The sequence below is a fragment of the Pleurodeles waltl genome, chromosome 9 (genome assembly GCF_031143425.1).
Source record: "Pleurodeles waltl isolate 20211129_DDA chromosome 9, aPleWal1.hap1.20221129, whole genome shotgun sequence".
NCBI lineage: Eukaryota > Metazoa > Chordata > Amphibia > Caudata > Salamandridae > Pleurodeles > Pleurodeles waltl.
Window position 1 is genome coordinate 541,648,931 of NC_090448.1, and position 27,041 is coordinate 541,675,971.

The window sequence follows — 27,041 nt, forward strand, 5'->3', positions numbered from 1 at the left end:
GCGTGTGTTGCGGTACTAGTAGTTGGCCATGTGTGGTGTTAGACATAATTTGGGTCTGAGCTAGAGTACATTCACAACTGTTGTGTCCTTTTTGGTTGCAGTAACCCTAGAAGAGCAGTTTGTTAATAGCAGTACCCTTACTCTTTTGTGTTTGGTAACCATCCTTAACCTTCCCTAACCTCTCTTTGACACTCCTTTAACCCGTTAAACCATTCCATTTTGTAGTCACTATTGCCCAATTTCTGCCCACTCCCTGTACCTTCCCACTTTTACTAATAAAACATATACATACTGAGCTTTTTTCAGTCTGGTAGAGATCTTCCTCACAGAAAAGATAGGTGAGGCAAAGACGTCCAGACATAGGTCACTGAATAGCATTTTGGAATATGTTACTAGTAATATTGTAGTATTACAAAACTCACCACAAAATGCAATTTCTGCAATTGCCATTAAACCTAAGCCCTGTGGGTTTGGATTCAATGGCAAAGTTTGGCAACCCTTTTGGGGAAGGACCATCCCCTTCGTGGTAATCAGGCTTGTACCACTGCCCTGAGTGCCATACTGTTTGTGAAACTAGTATACATACTTCTTACTTTTGTACTGTCTTCATGCTAAACAAGTTTGCATGCAGAGCCGTGGACCTGTCAGTGTTAATGTGAGGTATAAAATCTGTTCGGTGTCCTGGAGGGAGCAAAGCAAGTGTACCCTTATAGTGGGCATTGGAGTACTGTCCTTACTCTGGTTGCATAACATAAAGCAGTGATTGCAATATACAATGTTTTTTAAATATTTGCGATCAGACTTTTTCTCTGTGTCTTACAGAGTTTGGTCTATTGATCCCTCTCATGTAAAGTTCTACTGTTATGGGTACCCAAGAACCTTGTGCTTACTTTCCATGTGTGTGTTGAGTGTGTGGGTTCTGTAGGTGGTAGCATCACATGTATGTTAGTAGGGGAGTGTGTGTGGGTGAGTGCATATGTGTGTGTGGTATGAGTCTGAGTACTGGCACTAGTGGGATACATTTTGAATACCACTGGGTTAGCATGGCACAAGATGGAGGATAAGGAAATCTTCCCCAAACAGTGGGTGTGTATTGTCTGCATTCATGTAGCTGAACAGTAGGTTTCCAGACACTGAAGTGAGAGAGGTTGGAGACAGGGCTCCCCTTGATAATTAATGGGTACCTTGTTAGCAGAGGGACAAATAGTTCTTACTGAGCACTGCCATTTTGTAGATAGTCAGGTGGAGGATTGGAACTGCAGTTTATGGTGTTAAAGGTGATTTCCATCCAGTGCCTGTTCTTTTATGTGCTCCATGTTACTGCTTCAGGTAGGATGATGACCGTCTGTTACAGACATATCACACTTCATTATACACTTATTTTGGATACTGCTTCCTAGAGCCAGCAGCATTGCTACTTCCTGTGAGAGCCATCACCTTACACAATGTCTGTGTTTAAGGAGCAGCAAGAAAAGGAAATGTGTAAGGGATCCAACCCAAACCAGTTCTGTAACCTTGAACAGTGGATCCACATTCCTTGTCTATAACATTTGTATAAAATTGGGATCCAAACCATCCCACTTTGTTCCATTTTTAATTCTTCATGCCCAAGGAGGGGAGTGGTTCACAGAGTACTGAAAGAGCTACTGCGTATCCAGAACTGATGTCTGCATGACTTTCAGTCTTTCAGAGGTTAGGGAACATTCCAGTGGCCTTGATTTTAAGCTACATAGGTTAAACCAAAAGAACAAAATGAACACTAGTATATCAGTGGATGAGGGCAGGCACGATTTATGTCAGCATTTAGAATTTGGCTACATATTTTTGGTTGAAGTATGTTTGAATAGTCTGGGAAGGTCATTAAACGTTCTATTCACATTAATGTAAAACTGTGAAGTGCTGTGGGACCCATTTGATATATTGTGTGTATTAGGTGCCAGGTGGTACATTAGTGTACTCTGCTTTCTGGATCTAATTTATTTTTATTTTTTAGTAGGCATGTATAATGTTGTATGTGTACCTTTGAAATGGGATATTGTAATTTGTTTTGGATTGTTTTGTATGTGTAGGAGCAAAATTATTTATGGATTGTATATGTTGGTGATACCTAGGTAGGAGAGGTTTGATTTCACAAGCTTTTGTCGTACTTTGAGACCTTACTTACCTAGCTTATAACAGCACATAATAAACAATCTTTCAAAGGTTTTTATTGGTACTGATCACTAAATCGTTGATTGAAAGGATTGAAAACAAGCCAGTCCTCAGCACCATACAAATTGGGAGCATATGCTGAATGTTAGACCTTTCATCCTTAGGGTGGTCTTCTCCCCATCCCCCCCAAACGTTTTGCCTACGTACCTCCATTTTTGTTGCTGTAATTCATTTTTGTTGGCCTTGGAGCTTTGTAAATGTTACCATTGCTAACTAGTGCTAAAGTGCTTGTATTCACTCCCCTAAACATGGTTTGATTGGCTTACACCTGAATGGCATATTTAATTTGCTTTTAAGCCCCTTGTAGGGTGGTAGACCACATACCCAGGGCCGATAATTAAATGCTACCAGTGAACCTGCAACACTTATTGTGCCACCCACTTAAGTAGCAGGTTAAACATGTCAATGTCAACTTGGCATTACAACTCTCCTGCCAAGCCTTAACTCATCCCAGACAGTTACACAATAGAGGGATTTGTTGTGCCTCAGTGGGCTAGCTGTGGCCAGGATGTGGGTGGCGGGGGGGGGGTCAGAGTGAGCACAACTCCACTTGCTACTGAATAGGGTATGCTCTGCCTTCCCACAAAGGACCTAACAACCTCACATTGTTACTGCAGCCAGCTTGAAGCCATACACTTCAAAGAACCTTTCTAGAAGCCTCTCCCACCTTCCAGAAGATGAGCACCAGGTTATAAAAATAGGACTTTCAGACCTACTGTTCAGTTCTCTATTGGACCTGTGGAAGAACTCTGCTGCTGTGACCTTCAGAGCACTCAGCAAAGCTGACCTTCCAGGGACAGCCAAAGTCTTGCAATCTGTAGTCTGCCTTGAACCTGCAGAGACAAGCCCTGCATCTTCACCTGAACCCAGGACTACCAGAGTGGCTCCAAAGGCTAGTTTTCTGGCCTCCTGTTCAGAGCCACAGGGACACAAGAGGCTCCCACCATCTTGAACCCACACCTGGACCTAGCCTGGAAGAGTTCTGAACCCCCAAGAGGGTCCTGTCAATCAATCATGGATTCGTATAGCACACGCTATTAACCCGTGGGGTATCTGGGCGCTGTGCCTAGTCGAAGAGCCAGGTCTTAAGCTTCTCTCTGAAGTCCGTCCGTGAGGGGATATGCCAGGAGGCTGGGTGGCAGGTTGTTCCAGGCTCTTGCAGCGATGTATGAGAGGGTGACGTCGACATAGTGGCTACGACGGATGCTGGGGGTGTGAGTGAGGGCGAGAGGTGGAGCGGAGATGTCTGGAGGGCTGGTGGAATTTGAGTAGTTGGTTAATGTAAGAGGATCCTAGGTCATGGAGGGCCTTGTAGGCGAGGGTGAGGATCTTGAATTGCCAACTCTTCTGGATGGGGAGCCAGTGAAGGATCCTCTAGTCAGGGGTGATACAAGTGCACCTGGGGAGGTCCAGGATGAGTCGGTCTGCCGCGTTCTGAATGGTCTGCAGTCTTCTGAGTAGCTAGGTGTCGATGCTGGCATAGAGGGAATTCCCTTAGTCAAGACGGCTGGTGAAAAGGGCTTGTGTGACCGCCTTCCTGGTTTCGGTGGGGATCTGATTGTGGCTCTTGCTTGACCAAGGCTCACACCCCAGTGACCCCAGTCACCCAACAACCACATTTCTCACACTGAAATATAAATTCGACTTAGAGTGGATCCTACTGCATAAAAGAGTTGATTGAACTTTGGAATAGTTAGCTCATGAACCACTGGATTAAAATATGTATTAAAGAGGTTTTGAATCGTCTGTAATAAGGATAACATAAACATATGTTAATTTCAAAATTAGAGTAAAATCTGTAAAGATAGATATGAAAAGTTGTACCTGAAATGAACATTTAACTTTGAAATACCTAACTATCACATACAGTACCCATTATTAATAATATTCATTTCACTGAGAAAATGGTTCAACTATCAAAACACTGGGAGCACCACCGACAAATATTTGTGGCAAAACTCTGAAGAACTTGATAGCATGCCAGGATTCACAACACCCCTCATTGATCCTTTGCCAGTTTACAGTGGATCATAATTCATGTGCCAGAAAAAAACAGGATTCAAGTTGCTCCTGTTTTCTGTGCAGAAGCTACCAATTTCATTAATGGGTAAGCCTGTCAGCGGGCTACTCATGGTGCCAGAGTGCGAGGAGGTTAAATGGTATGCAAGGTAATTGCACATTAACTGGGTTCCCTCCTGATTTTTATATAAAAAATAACTTTAACCCTCAAACCTTATTCCTGTCATCATAGTAGTGGTTGTGTTACCCGTTAGTATCTCCTCATTTTTTTTAATTCAAAGGATAAAATAATTACAAAATGTACCAAATAAATATATTGTGACAAAGTATTAAATGCTATGATATACCAGTCTTGGTTTTTCAAGAACATATGTTTATTTTTTAAAGTGAAGTTGCTTATTTCATTTGTTAAGGTATATCTGTCCACATTTACAGTAATTAGGTGTAACTTTTAGGGAGCCAGAGCTGTACCAGCCTGGATAGTTTTCTATGGGCAAGAAGATATCACAGATCTAAACTGGACGCTATGTGACAACCCCTGATGCTGCCCTCACTTTTCATTCTAAATTGCTATTGACTCTACCCAGAATGTTGAGAATGGGAGAGTCAATCTTATGAAAGACAAGTGTAGTCTTTAAAATGGACATAATGCTGTAGAGCTCAGCTGTCAGAGGCCTATGTTCTGTGTAAAGCTTAACTCTTGATTTCTGAAGCCTGAGTGGATTTCATGCCCAAAACGCCCACTAAGCCTCTACTCTGCGTAACATGCTACATTGGCAAACTGAGGTGCATGTACCCTAAGCCTCACAAACCTTTGTATACTGAGGGTTAGATCTGGTGTCTGAGATACGTTGCTTCTCCATCAGCTCCCATTTTTCGACCTCCCCTAAAGCATCCTCTCCTTTAAATGGCAACCTGATACTTGCTATATTGCTCGAAGTGTATGTTACCCCATTGAACTCTCTCTGCCTCCCCATATTTCTCCTCATACCCCGAGGGGCAAACTGCTGCTCCACCAGCCCTCCCACAGCACATCACAAAAAGCTGTTGCTGTGCCAAATGTTGTTTTGACAGACTGTGCCACACAAATTTGAAGGCTTAATAGACATTTGTACCTTCTGCATGGTCTACGGCCTATGACTTTTCCTTTTCATTTACCTGTTTCTAGCTCTCTTTGTTCCTTCTCTATCAAATGTGAAGCTCTTACAGCTTTGGAACTCATAGTGCTGAAATGTATAGTAAATTCTCCAATTCAACTTAATACCAGTACATTCCTTCTGCCTCATTAATGTTATAATACCATGTAACTACCACTGTTTCAACTTCTTGACTACAGCTGGTCTCACTCTTAGGTTTTCCTTCCTACATCTAGCAAATCAGTAAGTTACCTATTCAACATTCTCACCATTCAGACAGAACCTTTAGTTAGATCCTAACTTGAAACCTGAATATTTATTTATTTAAATAAAGGTTTCTGATGAACTAGTTTTGAGGCCACTTGTGGAATCACAATTTTTGCATGTTATCTTGGTACTTAATATTGTCTTCCTGTAGCTCCTGATCGAAGTGTGGCATTGGTGTCTCCCAACATAAACGTTTGCGCACCCCTTCTCATTGCTTTCCTGTACCCCTGATCAAACCTTTTTTTTTTTTTTTTTTTTATCATACAGGGTTTTACATTAAATCTTGTCTTTGTAATTGTTATGCTTTTAGCTCCGTCTGTTTTCTCCACTGGTCTTAAGTTCTTTTAAATTGAGCACCAGATGCCACTTTTTACTTCTACTTCTCTCTCACAGTTTGTTTATAATATGTGTTGTTGAACACTATGTAAAAGGTGACCTTCTTGCTGGGTGAAATGCTACAGAATTTTACCACTAGTGCAGCAGAAACGTATTAAGGAAGCAAACTCTGCCCCCATCATACGTTGGATATTGAAAAGAATAATACTTGCTGATAGTAAGAGAGGGGTTGGCAGGGATAAGCAGGGAAGAATATGGATGGTCGGCAAAAGCAAGCTTAATATTTTTTTTTATGTAGAATAGAATCTATAACATGGGTCAGATGGCATGTTTCTTGTTCTTTACAACATATTTAAATGTTTATTTCCAAGTAAAAATCAATTTAAAATGATCTGTAATCCTAATGATATTGGAGCAGAAACAAAAGTACTGAACATGTTTTAATGATAACCTTCGTGTTGTGCACTATTAGATTTTACACAGAATATTTTTTCTTTTACATGTTAGACCAAAGATACCCTTCATCGGACCATGATTCCTGAACATCATTATTTTGGTCAGTCATCACTCTTGCAAAAGTCTAAAGCACCAAAGTCAATGTTTGAGGATGCAGAACGGATTCTGCGAGAAGTGAAAAATGATAAAAAGGTTCTTGAAGACAATCTAGAAGCTATTATCCGTGCAAAAGATGGATCTGCAGTATACTCACTCATCAGTGCTTTGACCACAAATGGGTAAGCATTTGCTTTTTGCAGATACATTTTTACAGACACTACCAAATGCTGACATTGCCAAACAATCTAAAATCATCACCTTCCCTAGTAAATTTACTTCTAGATCATGCACTGATTTTTACTAAAATACTGGAAATGTTAAATTGCCTACAGTTCGAAAGCATCTAATTTGTTTTTAAATCTGCTTAATATCAGATAGAGTTCTACTGTGGGGTTTGTGCCAATAGAAATTGTGTCTGAAACTTTTTCCTACAGGTTTTGCTATTTTTCCACATTGAAAGAGGACCAAATCAAAGAAAAGCTATTTAGTCCCTCCTTGGATAAACCAGTATAAGTAATTTGCGGGAAATGACCACTAACAGATTTTCTACGCTTACACCATACTTCTCCGTTTATAAAGGTTTAATAATCAGTGGTGCTGGATAAGGTTACATACTTGTTATGGTTTGTCAGCAGGTCAGCTGAATGATGACCGTTCCTTATGACCATTTGGTTTCCTAATAGATCCTAGACAACCATTCTATCATTCCGAGTCAGTCTTATCTATTTGAGGTTTTCCTGATCCGCATAGTTGCTGAGTTGTGTAATACTCCAGTTATAAGGGACAGTATGCAGATACTTTCAAGCGAGTCCAGCAGTTAGTCTCTTTATCACTGATTTTCTGATTTGGATGACGCTACAAACAGTGAAAATACAAACCTAAAGTTTGGTGTGTTCATAAATTTATATAGCACTCAATATTTGAATTAAACCCGTTTCTACCTACTTCCAGTGTTGATGGACATGAACACCAAGGCAGTTAAAGTAATTTCGCCAGAATTGGTGCTGGGTCAGACTCTAAGATTGGCCCTAGGTTGAGAGCAGTATTGGTCTAGTGCTGGGATGAGATTAATTATTCCAAAGTCTAGGCTGGAAATGCCTTTGCAGTATTGAACTTGCTAGGTCTTGCAAAGTCCTCTTCTGTTAGTTGGGCTTTTATGTAAAACCACATTGGGCTGGGTAGGCTGCTGGGCTGTAGTGGTGATGTTCTGATTTGATTTCCATGACTGGCTGCATACTACAATGGTTTGGACTCTGCACTCTACTTGTCTCTGAACTGAAATGATTGCTGGTTGTACCAGGATGTGCATCAAACTGGGGTCAGGATTAGGATTTTGGCACGGCTGGTATGTGGACAGGGAAGTGCATCACAGCCAAACCATCTTCAATGTTTTTCTTAAATCACATTCAATAAATCACATTCAACGCCGAAAGTCTACTAATATATCATAATGGAGATTGTGAAGGTCACAGGTTTCCTTCGTTGATTACCTACTCAGTATTTCATATTTCCAACATCAACTAAGAAATTTAGGAATAATAACTCTTATTTTTTTTTTTTTTTTTTTTTAAATATATTTTATAAATTTGCAAAAAAAAAAAAACCATAAAGAAGTTACACCTCTCAGTCTAAACAACCAATATGCTATCCCTGTACCCTCCCCCCTTGTTCGCTCCCAGCATGTCTACTATTTTTTCTTGGACATCACTTATTTTCTCAGTTAGAGAACTGATCAGGTTCAGTTATCTGTATGCCTATGAATTAGAGACTTCGTCTGCATCCGAATCAGATGTTGCATGTGAGCCATCTGAGGTTGTTTCGTCTGGGTGTTTGAAGCAGTCCAGAACCATTTCTCGCCATGTCACGTGATCCACACCCTCTTGCAGCCTCCTGATGTAGTATATTCCACTCTGCCTCTGCCCATTTTATCATTGCATTCTGCCATCTGTGTATGTAAGGGCCCCCTGCGTCTTTCCAACGTAGCATGATTTCTCTTTTTGCTAAGATTAATGCCAGATCTATATATTTATTGGTCGTTTTTTTAGCCTGTGGGCGAGGAAAATCTCCTAATAGTGCTGTCAGGTCAGACAGAATCAGATCTCTGTCTGTTACTACAGCTATACTTCTGAACACCTCTTTCCAGTAGGGTACAATCACCGGACAATGCCATAACATGTGTTCCAGGTCTGCTTCTGGTTGTGAGCAGCGGGGGCAACCTCTGTTTATTGTGTCGTACATTAGTGCTATTTTATGGGGGGTAAGATATGTTCTGTGATAAATGTAGAAATTAAGCAATTTGAAGCATGCATTTCTTGACACTGATGGAATGTGTGTAGTGATACTGACCCATTTCTGTTCATCTATGGGTGTTTCCAGTCCCGTCTGCCATGTTTGTCGAAGTTCATCAAAAGGAGTGGATACATTTTTGTGCAAGGCCCTATAAATGGCTGAGATTATACCTCTCCACCCCACCCCCTCTGAACAGATAACTTGGCAGCTCTCATGTGTCATCGACTCTTGAGAACCCGATCTCCATGCTTTCTGTATGATTCTAACTATTGCATTGTGTAATAGAAATAGACCTGGGGGGACACCGAATTGCTCCTTCAATTCTGTGAAGTTGCGTAGTTCTCCATTGTGAAATAGGTCTCCAATCAATGTGATATTATATGTAGCTAATCTCTTGATCCCTTTTAGTACCCGCCCCGCTGGGAGGTGTAGCAAACCTACTGGTAATTCCGGAACGTAAGGGAATGCCGTTCGAGTGTATCGCAGGCCACGTACCCAACACACTCGAGCAGCGTGTAGTACTTGTGGAAGTTGTGCCTTTCTCCCTCTCGGGTTCAGTAGTATATTCAGGAGGTCATACATTGAACCATTTGGGCTATGAGGTGTTCCCTGTTCTGATTGTTCTTCATGCAAAGATCTAGCTAACCATTGCAATTGACCTGTCCAGTAATAAATCTCTATATTAGGTGCAGCTAGTCCTCCCTCCATTGTGGGTTTCTGAATAGTCCCCAGAGCCAATCTGTGCCTTCCTGAACCCCACACAAAACTAGTTATCAATGTGTTGATATCTTTGAACACTGACTTAGGGATAACCAGTGGGAGAGTAGAAAAATAGTATAACAGTCTGGGCACCCTTACCGTTTTTACCAATGCCACTCTTCCCGTGATCAACAGTGGAAACTTTCCCCAGAATTGCATGTCGCTTCTTAGTTTTCTTATTGCCCGGTGTATATTCCCCTCCAGTAAATCTTCAGATTTATGGTAGATGTTGACTCCCAGATAGCGGAATGTAGTAGGGGTCCAGTTAAGGCCTCGAGTATCATTGATTCTCGGGACTCCTTCAGTCAGAGGGAAAATGGAGGATTTCTGCCAATTTATCCGTAAACCTGAAGTTCCACCAAAGTCCTCTAACATAGATCCGATCTTCCGGGAGCAATATCTATGTCCCCCAGGAAAATCAGCATGTTGACTGCATACAACGATATGTGATGTTCCTGTGGTCCCATCTGGAGTCCCTCATAATAAGTTCCCGATCCAGCCATTTGGGCAAGTGGTTCCACCGCTATAGCGAATAGTAAGGGTGAAAGGGGGCAGCCCTGCCTGGTGCCTCTACCAATTTGATATGGTTCTGAGATAGTCCTGCCTGTACGTACACGTGCTGGAGGATTCGTATATAACAACTTCGTCCAGCAGATAAAGTCTAGCCCCAGTCCCAATTTCAGCATTACTTGTTCCAGGAAATCCCATCTGAGGCTATCAAAGGCTTTTTCAATATCAACTGCTATAATTGCTGCCCTTTGCAATGCCGACAAAGCGGAATGTAGGACCGAGACAGTCGCCTAATGTTCTGTGTAGAACTACGCTGAGGGCCAAACCCAGATTGGTCTCTGTGGATTAGTGACACCATATGGGGCAGGAGCTGGGCAGCTAGTTTTTTGGCTTAATATTTTATAGTTCATTTTAAGCATGGATAAGGGGCGATATGAGCGCACATCCTCTGCTGGGCTGCCAAGTTTCAGGAGTGGAATCATTATGGCCTGATTTGTGGATGGAGGTAATGATCCCCTTTCTAGCGCTTCGGCGTAAAGGGTGCATAACAATGGGGCCAGACGCTCTATGTACACACTATAAAACTCCACAGGGAGTCCATCAGCTCCTGGTACCCTACCTCTTGCCATGTTCCTCACTGCGGCTTTAATTTCTCCTATCATAATGGGTTCCGCCAAAGCTATTCTGTCTCACTCCTACAGTTGTGGAAGATGAAGGTCCTCTAGATCTTTTAATTGGGCAGGACCCAGTGTCTACCTTGGTGGGGCATATAGCTGAGAGTAAATAACTAGTAAATCTGGTGTTTGTCTTTTTGCCCATATAATCGACAACCTGCATCGTCTGCAATCTCCAGTATCGTGGTCTGAGGCCTCTGAGGGGTCGCACGCCATGCCAGCAATGGTCCTGCTTTATCTTCTTCTGCATGTTGCCTAGAGATATATTTTTTGTAATCAAAACGGCTCAACTGTTCCTGTGCTACTGCAATTTTGTCTTTGTGTTCCATGAGAAGGGGGGCCAGGTCCGGGTTAGTGGGTTTACGACGTTCTGTGTCTTTGAGGGAGTCTTCATATGTTTGAATCTCTCGTTCTAGGGACCTGCGGATGCCTATGTTTTCGGCTATACATTTATCCCTAATGACTGTTTTGAACGTCTCCCATTCAATCGCTCTGGAGGATGCCGTGCCGGTGTTATAATCAAAGAACTCTTTTATGGCAGTTGAGATAGCGAGTTTAAATGCCTCATCTTCAAGCATATCTGCCCTAAGGTGCCAATTTGGTATTCAAGGCTTCTCTCTTTGCCATGTCAATGATAGCAACAAGGGATTATGATCTGAAATGGTGCGACATAGATACTCCGCCGTTCCCACTACACTCAGTATCTTCGGGGAGGCCAGGAATGCGTCTAATCGTACGTGTAGGTCGTGTAGTGTGGAATGGAAAGAATAATCTTGGGCTGTTGGATGGAGGTGCCTCCAACTATCAATAAATCTCCATTGTCGCTGCCATTCAGAGAACAATCTAGCTACCTTAGTAGTGGGGGAACGCGGCTGGGGGGTGTGATCTGTCAATTTTGGGGTCAGCAATACAATTAGAGTCTCCCCCTAATAGAGTCGTCTGTGTGAAATAGGGTCCTAGCTCTCGAGAGAGCACAGAAAGGAAAGCTCCCTGGTCCTGATTTGGAGCCTATATGCCCCCAAGTGTGATATCCCTGCCTTCCAGCCTCCCAGCTACCAAGACATATCTCCCTTCCTTGTCTACGATTTCGCGTGTCATTTGGAAAGGCACTCCAGGGCGGACCCAAATTAATACACCCCTGGTGAATGCGGAATAAGTTGTTGCATATACCTGACCGCGCCATCTCTTCGCAAGGGCCCCGATCCAAAAGGTGTGTTTCCTGTAATATAGCTACGTGGACTCCTCGCCTCTTTAACTGATTGTGGATCTTATATCTCTTGTTTATACTGTTCAGGCCTCTTACATTCCAGGTGACTATCTTGTAAGCCAAGGAAGTATTCATAATGTGTAAGTGCAGAGAGTTAGGATGATCTCACTTCCTCCTATTAGCGTGTGGCATATGTTCTTCTATGTACACATCCTAGTTCTAAGTGGTATCATTGTCACAGTGCTGGGAGCAAACAATCTACAACCCAAATATCTAAAATCCCTACTCCCCTACCCCAGGACCGGTATCCAAAACTGTCCCCGTCCAAACTATAGAAGTATTAACTAATGTTAAATAGGTAGAGTGACACATCAGAGACCGAGAGCCAGCTTCCCAGCGAGCCCTGAACAGCCCATACAGATTGATTGAAGTTCTTACGAAGTTTCTACCCAGCAGACTCTGGGCCTCATTCTGACTTTGGCGGGCGGCGGAGGCCGCCCGCCAAAGTACCGCCGTCAGAATACCGCTGCGCGGTCAAAAGACCGCCGCGGTAATTCTGAGTTTCCTGCTGGGCTGGCGGGCGACCGCCAGAAGGTCGCCCGCCAGCCCAGCGGGAAACCCCCTTCCACGAGGATGCCGGCTCCGAATGGAGCCGGCGGAGTGGAAAGGGTGCGACGGGTGCAGTTGCACCCGTCGCGATTTTCAGTGTCTGCTATGCAGACACTGAAAATCTTGGTGGGGCCCTGTTAGGGGGCCCCTGCAGTGCCCATGCCACTGGCATGGGCACTGCAGGGGCCCCACAACACCCGTTACCGCAAACCAGGTTCTGGCGGTCAAAGCCACCAGAACCAGGCTGGCGGTAAGGGGGTCGGAATCCCCATGGCGGCGCTGCCTGCAGCGCCACCATGGAGGATTCCTCAGGCCAGGGGAAAACCGGCAGGAAACCACCGGTTTCCCTTTTCTGACCGCGGCTTTACCGCTGCGGTCAGAATTGGCCTGGATGCACCGCCAGCCTGTTGGCGGTGCATCCGCGGTCCCCGGCCCTGGCGGTCCATGACCGCCAGGGTGGTAATGACCCCCTCTGTTTCTATCATGGGACATGGTGATATGTAGGCAGGAGGAGGAACCATAATCCCTGATAGCCTGCAGTGAGCCTCCTCGAGTCAGTCGCCATCTCCCCCGCATCATGATCCACAATTTGCCTGCCCAGTAGTTGACTCCGCACTGCAGGGCAGATTCCCAACTCGCGATTGAGCGGTTATTCTCCGAGACCATCAATAGTATTATACATGGAGTTCAAATTAAATCCTCTGACGATCTTGGAGTCACTTTATCATGCTGACGGAAGTCTCTTGGGAGGAAACAGATGCACTATTAAAATTAGAATCCTGATCCGGGAGGGCCCCGGAAGATTGAGTCAAAGCATGATTTCTCCCGCTCATAACCGCTACAATGTCCACCGCTTCTCTCATCTCCTGTAGTGCTTGGTGCTGTGGTGGTGCTACGACTGTTACCCGCCTGCTGGGTTTGTTGCGCCTGTTGCAGGTCGATCGAGTCGCTCCCAGCCGTGCATCGGAAGATGATGGGTCCAATGTTTCCAACCAGTCCAATGCCATCTGGGGCAAAGTGAAGAAGTGTTTTTTTTCATTGTATGAAACTCTCAGTTTAGCCGGGAAGAGCATTGCATATTGGATTCCATGGTCTCTCAGCTTTCTTTTGGAGTCCTTGAAGGAGGCTCTTTGCCTTTGCGTCTCCCTGGAAAAGTCCGGGAAGATCATTAATCGTTGGTTCCCCAGTTTTATTTCACCCTTCAGCCTTGCTTGCGCCAGAATATAATCTCTGTTCTTGAAATGGAGCAGTTTGTCTACTATTGGTCGAGGTCTCGTCCCTGGGTGGTGGGGTGGCGAGGGGGGGAGGTGTCTGCTCGGCACACTATGGGCTCTCTCAACAGCGAAGAAAGGGGACAAGCCTTATGTTGCTACTTCTTCTCTTATCCATTTCTCCAGAAAAGTCTCCATATTTGTCCCCCCATGTTCTGCCTTTTCTGGAAGACCCGCCAGCTGGATATTTCTCCTGCGAGCGCGGTTTCCAACGCTTTCACTCGGGAGGTGAGATCCACCATGTCTGCCGAGAGTGCCCTATGATCTGGAGCCAGCTGTTCAAGGGTTTTCTCATTAGAGACCACTCTGTCCGTTCGCTTGCGATGGTCGTCTCTGAACAATGAGAGATCTACTGTCAGAGTATCAATCTTGTGTTCAAAGGCCTCACGGGGAGGCCTGGATCGCTTGGAGGATAGTGTCCAATGCGGTCTCAGAGGACTGTGCTTCGCTGTTCTTTTCTATGTTCATGGACTGCTCAGGTTGCGCAACCGTCCCTACTCCCTCCGGTTCCTGGCCCTCGCATCTTTTTGACTTGCCCATCGTCGTAGATGTTGTCTCTCCATTTCTTTTTTGGGAGGGGTTTGGGGGGAGAGGGGGGGGGGGGGGAGTGCTGCTACCCACACTAGAATAAAATTACTTTTTTTATTCCAGCGGATAGGCCGGCCAGCGTACGTGTCTCCAGTCACTCCGTAAGACAAGACAGCTCAAGGAACCAGGCCCCTACCCCCCCCAGACCCTAGGCCCCACCCCACTCGGGAGTGGCACAGTTCAAGAAACTTGTTGCTTTGTATTGCTGTGTGTTTTCCTGCTTCCTCTGGCATTCTAGTGTGCACTGTATCTCACTGAGCCCTTCAATCCTGGGCCTCCACGATCCTGACCTTATGTGGCTCAGGCTACGCACTGCGTTAATGTCTTATGTACTTAGCGGTAAGTTCAGTTCATTGGATCGCAGTCACACCCTTTCAGCTGTGCTCCATTGGAGGGGGAGAGGGAAAAGCGAGAAGCGGGTGGCTCACCGGAGCACTTAATGTCACCCCTATCTGCGGTTCCAAACTATCGGAAGCTGGTTCACCTCGTTGGCGAGGTCTCTGCACTTCAGGTTGCCCAGGGGCAGTCCCCACTCACCCCTGTGGCCGATGTTTCGCTCTGAGATACTCGGAGGAGGGGTGTGGGTGATTTTACCACTCCGCTCCCTCGGACCCCGCGGTGACGATGTCTGAAGCTTTCGTCCGGCTCCTGGATGTGCCTTCCCTCACGGCGCGCTTTCACCACCTTATTGTATTGCGGCTGCCATTTTGTCTCGGAGCGGGCTGAGATCCGTCCTTCCCGCGCGGTGCCACAGCGTCTCCCCGGGGTCCAGGAAGCGTAGACGGCAGCTTCCCCTCCGCACCAGGACCTCCGACACTTCCCAGGATTACTCTAGGGGTTGCTGGGTCGACAGGATACTCAGGGCCGATCGATAGCCGCCGGGAGCTCCGCTAAGCGTGCAGCTTCATCGGTCGCTGGCCACGCCCCCTAGGAATAATAACTCTTATTGAAGCACCAAGAAGATATTTAGCTTTTGGCGAGCCTTGCATAAATAGTCATCATAAGTATTAGTACAGTAAGTAAAATTATCCTTATCAATACTCAAGCGTTGAGTCCAACAAAACAATTGAGCTAATGTAACTAATTGGATTACAAACACTAACATCTATTTGCTATTCTTTTGCTACATTCTGAGAATCAGATTTACGCCTGCAGCTGATAGGTGTACAGATAAAACAATGACTTTGACACACATGGAGTTTGTAAAAATAAATAAATAGGAAGTCTCCTTGATCTTGAGAAGAATAACATAAAGCACTGGACTACTTGAGTGCAATTCTTGCATCATCTGCTACTTCTTTGAGAATTAAATCTTTTGGGGGAAAAAAGAGACTTGTTATGTACTTGTGTGCTTGACAGAGGCCCAGTCTTTCAGGAGTACAGCACCCTTGAGAATCAACCAGAACCCCCAACGGGCCTCTGCTTGATGCAAGGTATCATCAGTGAGCATGTTGGCACTGTGATCCCTCGCCCAACACCCATCACCCATGTTGTACATAGGTTACGTCCTGTACTGATTTCACATGTAATTTTTAATTTTTCAGCATATTTGCTCTGACATTTGGTAGCTTTCTACAGTTCAGATTGCCTGATAATGCGCAATCTCTGTATGTGTTTACCTTCGGTATCCAACATATAAAATACTTTGCAGCCTTTCTTTGTCAACCCCAGACCTACTAATTGTAATACACTTCTCTGTTGGTTCACTGATAGCAGAGAAATAAAATTAGGACTTTGGAATGTTCAGAAATCCTTTGAAAACAGTGGGATAACTCGGGGGCAGTAATGGCGGGCACAGACCTTCTGCTTCAACATTCCATTTTTTTAAAATTCTGTTTATCCACTTTCATTCAGAACATTCTATGCTCAGTGTGTGAAGTGTTCTAATATCCTATTGGCCTTAAGCTGTACATGTTGTTAAAGTTCCTCTACCTCGCTATAGGCCATCACCTGCGGCTCAGGCCTATAACTCAGATTCATTGCCTTTAGTAACTGTATAGTCCTTTACAGCAGACTACAAAGCTAGATTGAAAGTTCTTCCAAAAAAGGAAATAAAAACAGTTTCTCCTATTAAGAAAAATTTGAGAATTTATTATGATTTGGGTGATATATGTCTCAGTCCCTGTCCATGAGTTTTCTTTAGAAATCTTGATAGCCTAATAAGTAGTTGAGCATTGTGAAATTACTTTTGACTTAGACTGTGATGTTTTTTGTTTTTCTTTTTAGCGATGCTGTGGAGGAAATTCGCATTAAAAGTGAAGTTGATGCCTGGATTAAAGATATCAGCACTGAAATTCAGGTAATGACATCACCATCATCATTAAGACCACCAGTTATATTATGATAGGTGTTATAAGTTCTTTAAAAAAGGATTGAAGATTATAACATTTTTATTTTTTTATTGATACATCATGTTTATGATTAGTATTTTCATAGAATGGGGCTGAAATATATATTTGTGTGTTTGGTATCCAACAATGAGCATCATCAGTGCAGCAGCATATAAAAAAACAAATATAAGATGTACAATAATTCCTATGTGTTGAAAAAATCGACTAAATGCAGCATCATGCAAACCAGTAAAATATATATAGTGAAAAGATACTCATGTACTCATTCGTTATTGGGCAAAACGAGTTGGCTGCACTTTTTGAATGAAGATGAAAAAAGAACATAAAGGATCAAGAAAATCTTCTCACTGTTATTGTGCTACTCATGTATGTTGCCTTTCTAATACAAAAAATGTTCTCAATTTTGGGTCATCTGGTAGCTGACCTATAGAGGTGGGCAACAAATGTAAACACCATGTGGATACTACAGGTAGTGCAGTATAATCTTCCCTAGCTACCATTATTTGTCTCAAGTATTCCTTCAACACATCTGGCGTGCCGGGGGAGTCCCAGACTGCTGTCCAAATGCTATATTACGGAATGCCCAGGAATCCTCTGATTTAACCCCCACACCAGCAGCTGATCTTTAGAGTCTTCAACCTAACTATCTTACAATATTGTGCGCTCCAAACTAATATAGAAAACTCCCCAAACTAATATAGGAAACTCCTCTTACACCACACAATCATAATTTCTTGATAAAGCTGCCCCACCTTCGATTGACTTGGGAACCCAAACTACTACAGCTGTCTAATAGATTTGATCTTGAAAGCCCAACAGTATAGTTTTATATCTGGTATACTCGGACCACCAGTATTATTATTTTTTTCCTGTTCTTCTTTAAGGAGAGTATAGCCCGCTGTAGTTCTAGATGAAGCTATTAATATTAGATTGGAGGCCTTTTACAACAGTTTTATCGAAACGCAGCAAGATATTACATATGTAAGCAATTTTGACTATGAAAGACATTTTAGCGAGATTTACTTTATTGAATATTGTCGAAGGGATGCTTTCCCACTTTTTTAGACAATAGCAGACTTTTTTCCTGACCTTGTTGAAGTTCTTTTTGAGGATATGTCATTTAGTTGCTTCGCCCTGGAATCTTCATAGACTACTTTCGAAGTCATTATTCTTGTGTTTTCCTTATTCACTAAATAACCAGAAATAATACCAAATTCTTCAGTAATCCACCTAATTGCCCCCAAGGTTCTTCTTGGATCTAGCAACAGATCATCATCATAAAAGGTTACCTTATTATTCAACTGGCTAGACTTAACCAGAATGACCTTCTCCTGTTGCATAATTGTTTCTGCTAGTGACTCAATGTATAGGTTGAAAAGTAATGGAGACAACGGGCAACCCGGTGTGTCTCTTTTTCTATCATGAAGTTCTGTGTCAAGGCACCATTCGCATCTACATTTGCCACAGGAGCCTTATATAAGGCCTATACTACATTCAAAAAAATTCTAGCTTATATAAAATTCATGAAGGGCCTCCCACAGAAATATCCAGTTTACCCAGTCGAGGGCCTTAGCAGTGTCAGAGTGATTACAGCAAAGGGAGCCACTTTGTTTACTGCTAAATCTTTTGTACCAGTAAGCAAGTGAGTCAGGTCCTGCATTTGTCTACCGTTAAAAAAAAAAGAAAAAATCCTTTTGGTCCTCATGAATCAAGGAACCCATCATCTTGCCCAACCTCTCTAGCAATATTCCAGTGAATATTTCGGAATCACAGTTAAACAGGGAAATGTGTAGGTAAGAATCGTAATTCTTTGGATTTTTGTTAGATCTCAGAAATAGGGTGATTGTTGCCAAAAGCTACAAGTCATGTGCTTCATGTCAATCTATAAAGATAGAGGTAAATAATGTTTTTTAGGACAGGGCCTATTAGTTCTCACACTGTTTTATACAACTCCCCCAGAATACCATCCAGGTCATCAGCTTTCCCTTTCATAAGCCTTTACATTGCCAAGGTAATTTCCTCTTCCATTATTGGGGCACTTAGATCTTTTAGCTCCTTATCAGGTAGGGAAGGTAGATTCTGCTTCTGCTGGAAGGGATGACATTAATGAAGATAAACAGTTCCTTCTTCCTTGTATACTCCCAAATAGTATCTACATATACATATCTTCACGCTTATTTGACCTACAATAGCCTCACTCCTTTTGGAAATGGCCCTTTTTGCAGGGTTATTCCCAAACATTTTGCCGCCTTCCTCCTTTTTTCTGATCTGTTTTTGCTGGTTTTGGTACTCTGGGACTTTTGCCACTTTTGACCAGTGCTAAAATTCAAGTGCTCTCTATCTAAATTCTGAATATGATTGGTTTGCCCTGATTGGCACATTTGATTTACTAGTAAGTACCTAGTAAAGTGCACTGTAGGTTCTCAGGGCCTGTAAATCAAATGCTACTCGTGGACCCGCAGCACCGATTGTGCCTCTCACATGAGAAGCCCCGTAAACATGTCTCAGACATGCTTATGCAGTGTCTGTGGGCAGTTTGGAACTGCCAGTTCTACCTGCCACATGCACCCACTTACCAGGCCTAAACCTTCCATTTTACTACATATAAGAGACCCCTGAGTTAGGCCCAAGGCAACCCCATCAGCAGGGTGCAGTGTATTTAAAAGGTAGGACATGTACTGGCATGTTTTACATGTCCTGGTAGTGAAATACTGCCAAATTCGGTTTTCACTGTTGCAAGGCATATCTCTCCCAAATGTTAACAAGGGAATTGCCTTTAAATACCTTTTAAGTGTAATTTCCCAGTGAGAGCAGGTAGAGATCTGGAGTTTGGAGTCTCTGAACTCACAATTTAAAAATACATATTTTCTTAAAGTTGGTCTTTTGACTGTGAGTTTGAAAATGTCACTTTATTTAAAGTGGGCATTTTCTTGCTTCACCATTCTGTGCCTTTCTTTGGCTGCTGAATCCATGTCTGGGTCAGACTGACAGTTGGGCTGTTTGTGAATTCACTCTAGACAGTAACACAAAGGGAGCTGAGGTGTGTCCTGCAGATCCTGATGGGTCATCCTGGAGCTTGAGTGGGAGGGAGGAGCTGACACCTGCACTTGAACGGGCTGTGCCTGACCTCACACAACACAGTCGCAAACCCCCTAGATGTGGCTGGGACAGGGAAAGAAAGAGGCAGGGTCTTGTGCACTACAAAGAGTTTCCTTGGAGGTTTGCCTACTTCAAAGGCAGAAATGAGTATAAGTATTGAACTCCTGACCCCACAATTTTAGAACACTTCTGGATCAAGAGGAACCGCTGCCAAGGAGAAGAGCTGTGAGGTTGAGAACTGCCCCTCGGCTGTGCCTGGTTCCTGGGTTGTCCTGCAGTTACTGTTTCTGCCTTAGAGAGGACAAAGACTAGACTTTGCTGTGTATCCTGCTTGTGAAGTTCCTCCACGGGCTTGGACTGAGCTTGCCTCCTGTTAAGAAGTCTCAGGTACATCACAGACTTCATCTGCCAACACCTGGGCTCTCTTCTCTTGCTGAGACCCCTGACTTGCCAAGTGGAACCACATCCAGTCCCTGGGGCCATGGAAGGAGAAGCTGGCATAACCTAAGTGAAATTCCATGCACCGGAGGCGAGCGGCAGAAAATTCGGCACAGCAACCGCCCTCGCGGCTGTAAAATCGATAGCACCTGCCTCGCAGCTGCAGAAATCGACGCATCGCTAGCTCAGCACGGATTCATCATCATCATGGGTCTGGATTTTCCAAACATCCTCCCTCTGCGCCAAAACTACAACATCACCTCACAGACCCGAGGTCCTTCCCTGCGAGGAAAGAATCAACACATCACCTACCCTCGTCCCTGCGGCTTTATTTTTGACGCACACCAAGTACTTTGTGCTAAAACAATGCATCCATTGATTCTTGTGAATTAAGACTCTTTTTACTTTAAAATTTTATATCTTTACTTGTGTATGTTGGATTTATGTTGTTTTGGTCTTTTTGGATTTAGATAAATACTTGCTATTTTTCTGAACTGGTGTGGAGTCCTTTTGTGGTGTTTTCACTGTGTTACTGTATGTGTTTTTGTAAATACTTTACACATTGCTTATGAGATCAGCCTGACTGATTGTGCCAAGCTACAAGGTGGGCGAGCAGAGGTTATCTGAGCTGTGTGGCTCCCTTACCAGACTAGGACAGACCCTACTTGGACAGGCTGTAGACTGACTGCCAACTAGAGACCCCATTTCTAACAACCCCTTAACAATTTACTGTCAAATGACAATCTGCTGTGACACTGTGGTGCTGTGTCACATAGCAATATGCCTCTCTGAAGCATGATCAGAGATGTGAATAGGGCTGTGAGATATTTCAACATGGTTTCTACAAAGTAGAGTATCCACTAGTATATACTCAAACCTCTTTTCAAAAGTGTGCCCTCTCTGATTCCAAATGCTCTTTTTTCATATATCTCTGATGCCTAGATTTTGCATCCTATAGAGTTTTTGTTGTCTTGTGGGTATTGATTGTCTGCCTACGCGTGGATCTATCCAGATTGATATCTATCAACACTAAAGTCTCCCTCACAATGTAATGCTCCTCAAATTTAAGAAGCAATACGTCAGAGCTTCAATGGGCCCATACTCATCTTGATTGGGGGCCATAACAATTAGTGCAGACATATAACTCATTAAAATGTTTAACTTTGGCTACTATACCCCTTCCTGAAATATCTACATATCCATTTCTAGAATCCTAAAATTAAAATCAATCAATCAAAGGATTTATAAAGCGCGCTACTCACCCGTTGGGGTCTCAAGGCGCTGGGGGGGGAGCTACTGATCGAAAAGCCATGTCTTGAGGCGTTTCCTGAATGTCAGGTGGTCCTGGGACTGGCGAAGGTGGAGTGATAGGGAGTTCCAGGTCTTGGCGGCTGAGTAAGAAAAGGATCTTCCTCCAGCGGTGGTGCGGCAGATGCTGGGTACGAAGGTGAGGGCGAGGCTGAAGGAGCGGAGATAGCAGGTGGGGGTGTGGAAGGTGAGTCTGTCGTTGAGGTAGGCTGGGCCTGTGTTTTGGAGGGCTTTGTGTGCGTGGGTGAGGAGTTTGAAGGTGATCCTCTTCGATACTGGTAGCCAGTGTAGGTCTCTGAGGTGGGGGGAGATGTGGTTGCAGCGTGGGATGTCAAGTGTGAGGCTGGCAGATGTGTTCTGGATTCTTTGCAGTTTCGTTTGGAGTTTGGTCGTAGTTCCTGCATATAGAGCGTTTCCGTAGTCCAGTCGGCTGCTGACCAGGGCGTGGGTGACAGTTTTCCTGGTTTCGATGGGAATCCACTTGAAGATCTTGCAGAACATGCGGAGAGTGTTATAGCAGGAACAGACTGCCTAACCATTACTGCTACCCCTCTGGGGCATCCCTCTGTATCTGTACTAAACACTTGTTTTACGAGCCTTCATTTTTAAAAATTGCTGTACATTCTATTTGAGGCAAATGTATTTATTGCTGCAAAGCTGACTATTCTATATAAATAATGACGTTCTGCTGTTTCATTCTAGATCACAGACCATTTACTTTCCAGCTCATCAACCTAAATGTGTTTTATGAGGACTGAGGCCCTCATTACAAGTGCAGCGTTCTCAAGACCGCCACACTCGCGATGTTGGTCAGACCGCCGCAGACAGGGTGGTCTGACCGCCCTATTATGACCTTGGCAGATGTGCCATGGTCCGACTGCCGGCTCTGCCAGGTTGCTGCCTGTCGACAGCCTGACGGTCTCGGCGGTCGCAATCCGCCAGGGCAGCGATTACGAGTCTCCTTTCCGCCAGCCTTTTTTTGGCGGTCTCCCTGCCATGCAAAGGCTGACGGAAAGGGGGTGTCGGGGACCCCATGGGGGCCCCTGCACTGCCCATGCACTTAGCATGGGCAGTGCCGGGGGCCCCATGGACAACCCCGTCGCACATTTCACTGCCCGAATGCACCACAACATTGCCGCCGGCTCGATTACAAGCCGCCGTCAATGTTGTGGTGAGTTTTCCGCTGGGCCAGCGGGTGGAACGCTGTTTTCGCCCAATGGCCCACCAGAAAACTCCTAATAGGGCGGGCAAAAGACCTTCATTAATGGTGGTCTTTTGCCTGCTGCAGCTGTCCTGTGAAAGGACTGCCAAAGTTGTAATGAGGCCCTGAGTCTCTTCCTGGACCATTTTACCAATTTTTCACACCTAGTGTATGAGTACTTACTATTTTACATTTTCTCTCTCTACCAGTGCTACACCCAAGTGTTAAAAAAAATATAATAATCCTCGCACTCTCCCCACTCCTTCATCCCCACCACCCACCCTCACAAGCCCTCCCACAAAGCCCCAAATGAAGTGTCAGCTGCACTGCCGGCCTAAACAAAGGAAAACATACTAAACTCAATTTCAACAACTTTCCATGACCAACTTTTACTTAATTTTGATCTCTTGCATCATCCTGTCTTCTTCATCCGGGCTCTTAAAATTATGCATTTTATTTTGCCACATTACTTTTAAATAAGCGAGAAACATAATTTGGGCGGTAGGGCCCAACGGTTGCATTTCTAGGATGCGCTTCACCAACTCCCATTGTCTCTCTTCCATGGCCCTACATATATCAGATGTTAGTAAAGGAATTTTTATTGGCTTCTATCACTTTCTTCCTCAGCACTATCTAGAGGATGTAGTCTTTCACAGTATACATTTCGAAGCAGGCCAGAATCTTCCTAGGTTTTTGCTTATTAAATTTTAGCCTACAGGGTTCTCTATGAATTTCCTTCTCTAAATCAAAGATTTGCTGATTCCCTGACAAATTGTTTTATGTCACTAAACCTCTGATCCTTCCGGAATTTGTTAATAGACGCAGGTTATCCAGTATTGGATCTTTCATAAATTCACATGCTTGAATCATCCCGTCGTCAAAGTGGGAGTCCCACGGTACATAAAATAGCAATAATTAATAAATAATTTTTTTTTTGCCATAGGCTATAATGGAGCCAGCAATTGCTCACATAGGCTATCCATGTCCTTTTGTGAAAGGACCCAAACCTGCCTGCTGTCCAATCAGGCACCAGCACCCTCTAGAACCTTCTCCAGAGAAGCTCCCTTCCTCAGATTTTCCAGCACTAGAGTGAAAATTAGAACCTGAGAGGAAATGCGAGCATCAAAGGGGAGGAAGGTGGGTCGCATGTGAATTTATAAAAGATACCAATACTGGATAACTGTAGTTACAGGTAAGTAACTTGTTTTCTTATCCTGTATTGGATCTTTCATAAATTCACATGCTTGAATCTGAATAGACAGCAGTATGGTTGATAAACATTGTATCCAGCGTGGATGGAGGGTGCGAGCATGAAGACCCTCTATCTCCAATATAAATCATAATAATAATCATAGTAAACTCATAAATTTCTGATCGTGAGTTACGAAGGAATACAGATAATTTAAGTACGTGTACATAAATACTGAAATTCATGCTGTAAATACCGATATATATATATATATATATATATATATATACATATCTATAGATACATACATACACCTTACATATTCACAGGGAAGCATAATAGAAAACATGGTTATTTGCATTTGAAACCATATGTCTATAACTAAGGAAAGGTCTCACCTTAATGAAAGAGATGGCGTAGAACAGCTTGTCCTACTAGAGAGTCTGTTCTTTGTGATGACTCCAAACAATAGTGCTGCGTAAAGGAGTGCGTAGTTTTCCATGTCGCAGCCTGGCAAATTTGATCAAGGGCAATACCTTGAAACAAAGCAGACTCCGAGGTGGAGACTGCTCTTGTGGAGTGGGCTCTCGGGCGCCTAGTCAACGGTTTTCCTGCCTTGGTGTGACAAAATTGGATTGTCGAAGAAATCCATCGGGCTATAGTGGCCTTGGTTACTCCTGTTCCCTGTCGTCCCAGAGAATAAGATACTAGGAGTTGGTCTGATTTTCTGATATGTTTGGTACTTTGGAGATAAAATTTTAGGCATCGTTTGATGTCCAAAGAGTGGAGAGTTTTCTCTGCGATCGTAGTAGGGTTTGGAAAAAAGGTTCGTAGAATAACGGGTTCATTGAGGTGGAACGAAGATGGAACCTTGGGAATATATTTGGGATTGGTTCGGAGCATAACGAAGTCTTCAGAGAAAACCAAACAGGGTTCTTTAGTAGTGAACGCCTGTATATCACTGACTCTCCTGGTGGAGGTGAGAGCGAGCAAGGTTGACACTTTCCAGGTGATGTACTTGAGCTCCGCCCTATGAATGGGTTCAAAAGGAGCTTTCATGAGTTGGGAGAGGACAATATTAAGATGCCACTCTGGCGGAGGTAAGCGTACCGGAGGAAAGGTGCGGAACAGCCCTTTCATAAACTGTTTGATGACTCTGGATGAGCCGATAGATGGCATGTCAGCCGATCGCCTGTAAGAGGCTATAGCTGCTAGGTGAATCTTGACTGATGCATGGGAAAGACCAGCTTTGGAGAGAGAGAGCAGGTAAGAAAGAATTTGCTCAGGGTTAATCTGAAATGGGTGAAAATTATTCTGAGAGCACCAAACACAGAATCTCTTTCATTTGAGTTTGTATGTCTTGTTCGTGCTCTCTGCTCGTGCCTTAGATAATATAAGTCTACATTCTTGATCAATGTTCATATCCTGGAACTCTCTGTACTCAGGAGCCAAGCATGCAAGTGTAGCGAAGTTGGGTCGGGATGTAAGATGAGACCCTAATTCTTTGTTAGAAGATTGAGGTTGCAAGGAAGGCGGACTGGATTGGCTACTGACCGGAGTAGGAGCTCCGTGTACCAGTTCTGCCTGGGCCACTTGGGGGCTATGAGAATGATCCTGCAGCATTCGGTCTTCATTTTCCTGAGAAGCCTGGGAATCAGTGGAATGGGGGGAAAAGCGTATGCAAAGATCCCGGACCATCTTATCAAAAGAGCATTTCCCCACGACCCCGGCAGTGGGTATCGACTGGCGTAAAACTGGCATTTGGCGTTCAGATTGGTGGCGAACAAGTCTAGGATCGGCCGACCCCATTGTTGGAAGATGTCCTCGAGTATGGCCTGGTTGAGTTCCCACTCGTGACAGTTGTCGTCCGTCCTGCTGAGAGAGTCCGCTAGAGCATTGTTGACCCCAGCCAGGTGCTCCTTCCTGAGGCGGACGTTGTTCAGTGTGAGCCAGTTCCAGAGAGACTGAGCTTCTCTTGAGAGGGAGAGGGATCTTGTTCCTCCCTGCTTGTTGATGTAAAACATTCTTGTTGTGTTGTCTGTTCTGACTAAAACTGATGATCCTGCGATGCGTGGCAGAAAAGCTTTGAGCGTGAGATGAATCGCCTTCAGCTCTAACAGGTTTATGTGCATCTCTTTTTAGAGCTTGGACCATCTGCCTTGAATGCGCATGTCCTGTAAGTGGCCTCCCCATCCTTCCAAGGAGGCATCCGTGGTGATGACAAAGTCTGTTATTGGTGCCAGAAAAGTAAGACCGTGGGAGAGGTGGTTGATGTGAGACCACCATTCTAACACCTGCCAAATTTTTGTTGTGATAGTTATTAAGTCGTCGAAGGATCCTTGCGACTGGGTCCATTGAAGTTGCAGTTCTTCTTGCAGCGGCCTCATTTTGAGTCTTGCTAGCCGTGCTAGGACTATGGCTGAGGAAATCGTGCCCATGAGCGATTTGAAGAGTCGTACTGAAACAAACTTTTTTGCGGAGATTGTGACAGCCAATTGGGTCAGCTTCTGCTGCCTTGTTAGGGTAAGATATGCCTTGTTTTGGATAGTGTCTAATTCTGCTCCCAGGAAAACTCTCCTGCATGCGGGAAGCACAACTGACTTCTGTAGGTTCACTGTTAGACCCAAACCGTTGAATAGTTTTAGGCAGGCGTTTGTCGCTTTGGAAGCTAGTAGAGATGACGGAGCTTTTATGAGCCAGTCGTCCAGGTATAGGAACACCTGGAAACCCTTGCTTCTGAGGGAGGCTGCGACCGGGGCAAGGCATTTCGTGAAGATTCTCGGAGCTGATCTGAGGCCAAATGGTAGGATTCTGAACTGATAATGGGCACCGGCTACTGTAAAACGGAGATATTTGCGATGCTTTTGGTGTATTGGTATGTGGAAGTAGGCATCCTGGAGATCTAGAGTTATCATAAAATCTCCAGGATTCAGGAGGTGCAAGATATCTGACAGTGTGATCATCCGGAAGGATTGTTTCCGAAGGAACTTGTTGAGTTTCCTGAGGTCTAGTATAGGACGCCAC

At 44.2% G+C, this 27,041-nt stretch overlaps 1 protein-coding gene across 3 annotated transcripts in view; it reads left to right on the forward strand.

The window, feature by feature from the left end:
- KIAA0586 (KIAA0586 ortholog) overlaps nt 1-27,041 on the forward strand; it is a 587,996-nt gene that overhangs the window by 134,100 nt on the left and 426,855 nt on the right. For all 3 annotated transcript variants that reach the window (XM_069207463.1, XM_069207462.1, XM_069207464.1), the window contains exons 11-12: nt 6,477-6,703; nt 16,658-16,730. In XM_069207463.1, coding sequence (XP_069063564.1) covers nt 6,477-6,703; nt 16,658-16,730 — 300 coding nt within the window. The remainder of the gene's footprint in view (nt 1-6,476; nt 6,704-16,657; nt 16,731-27,041) is intronic.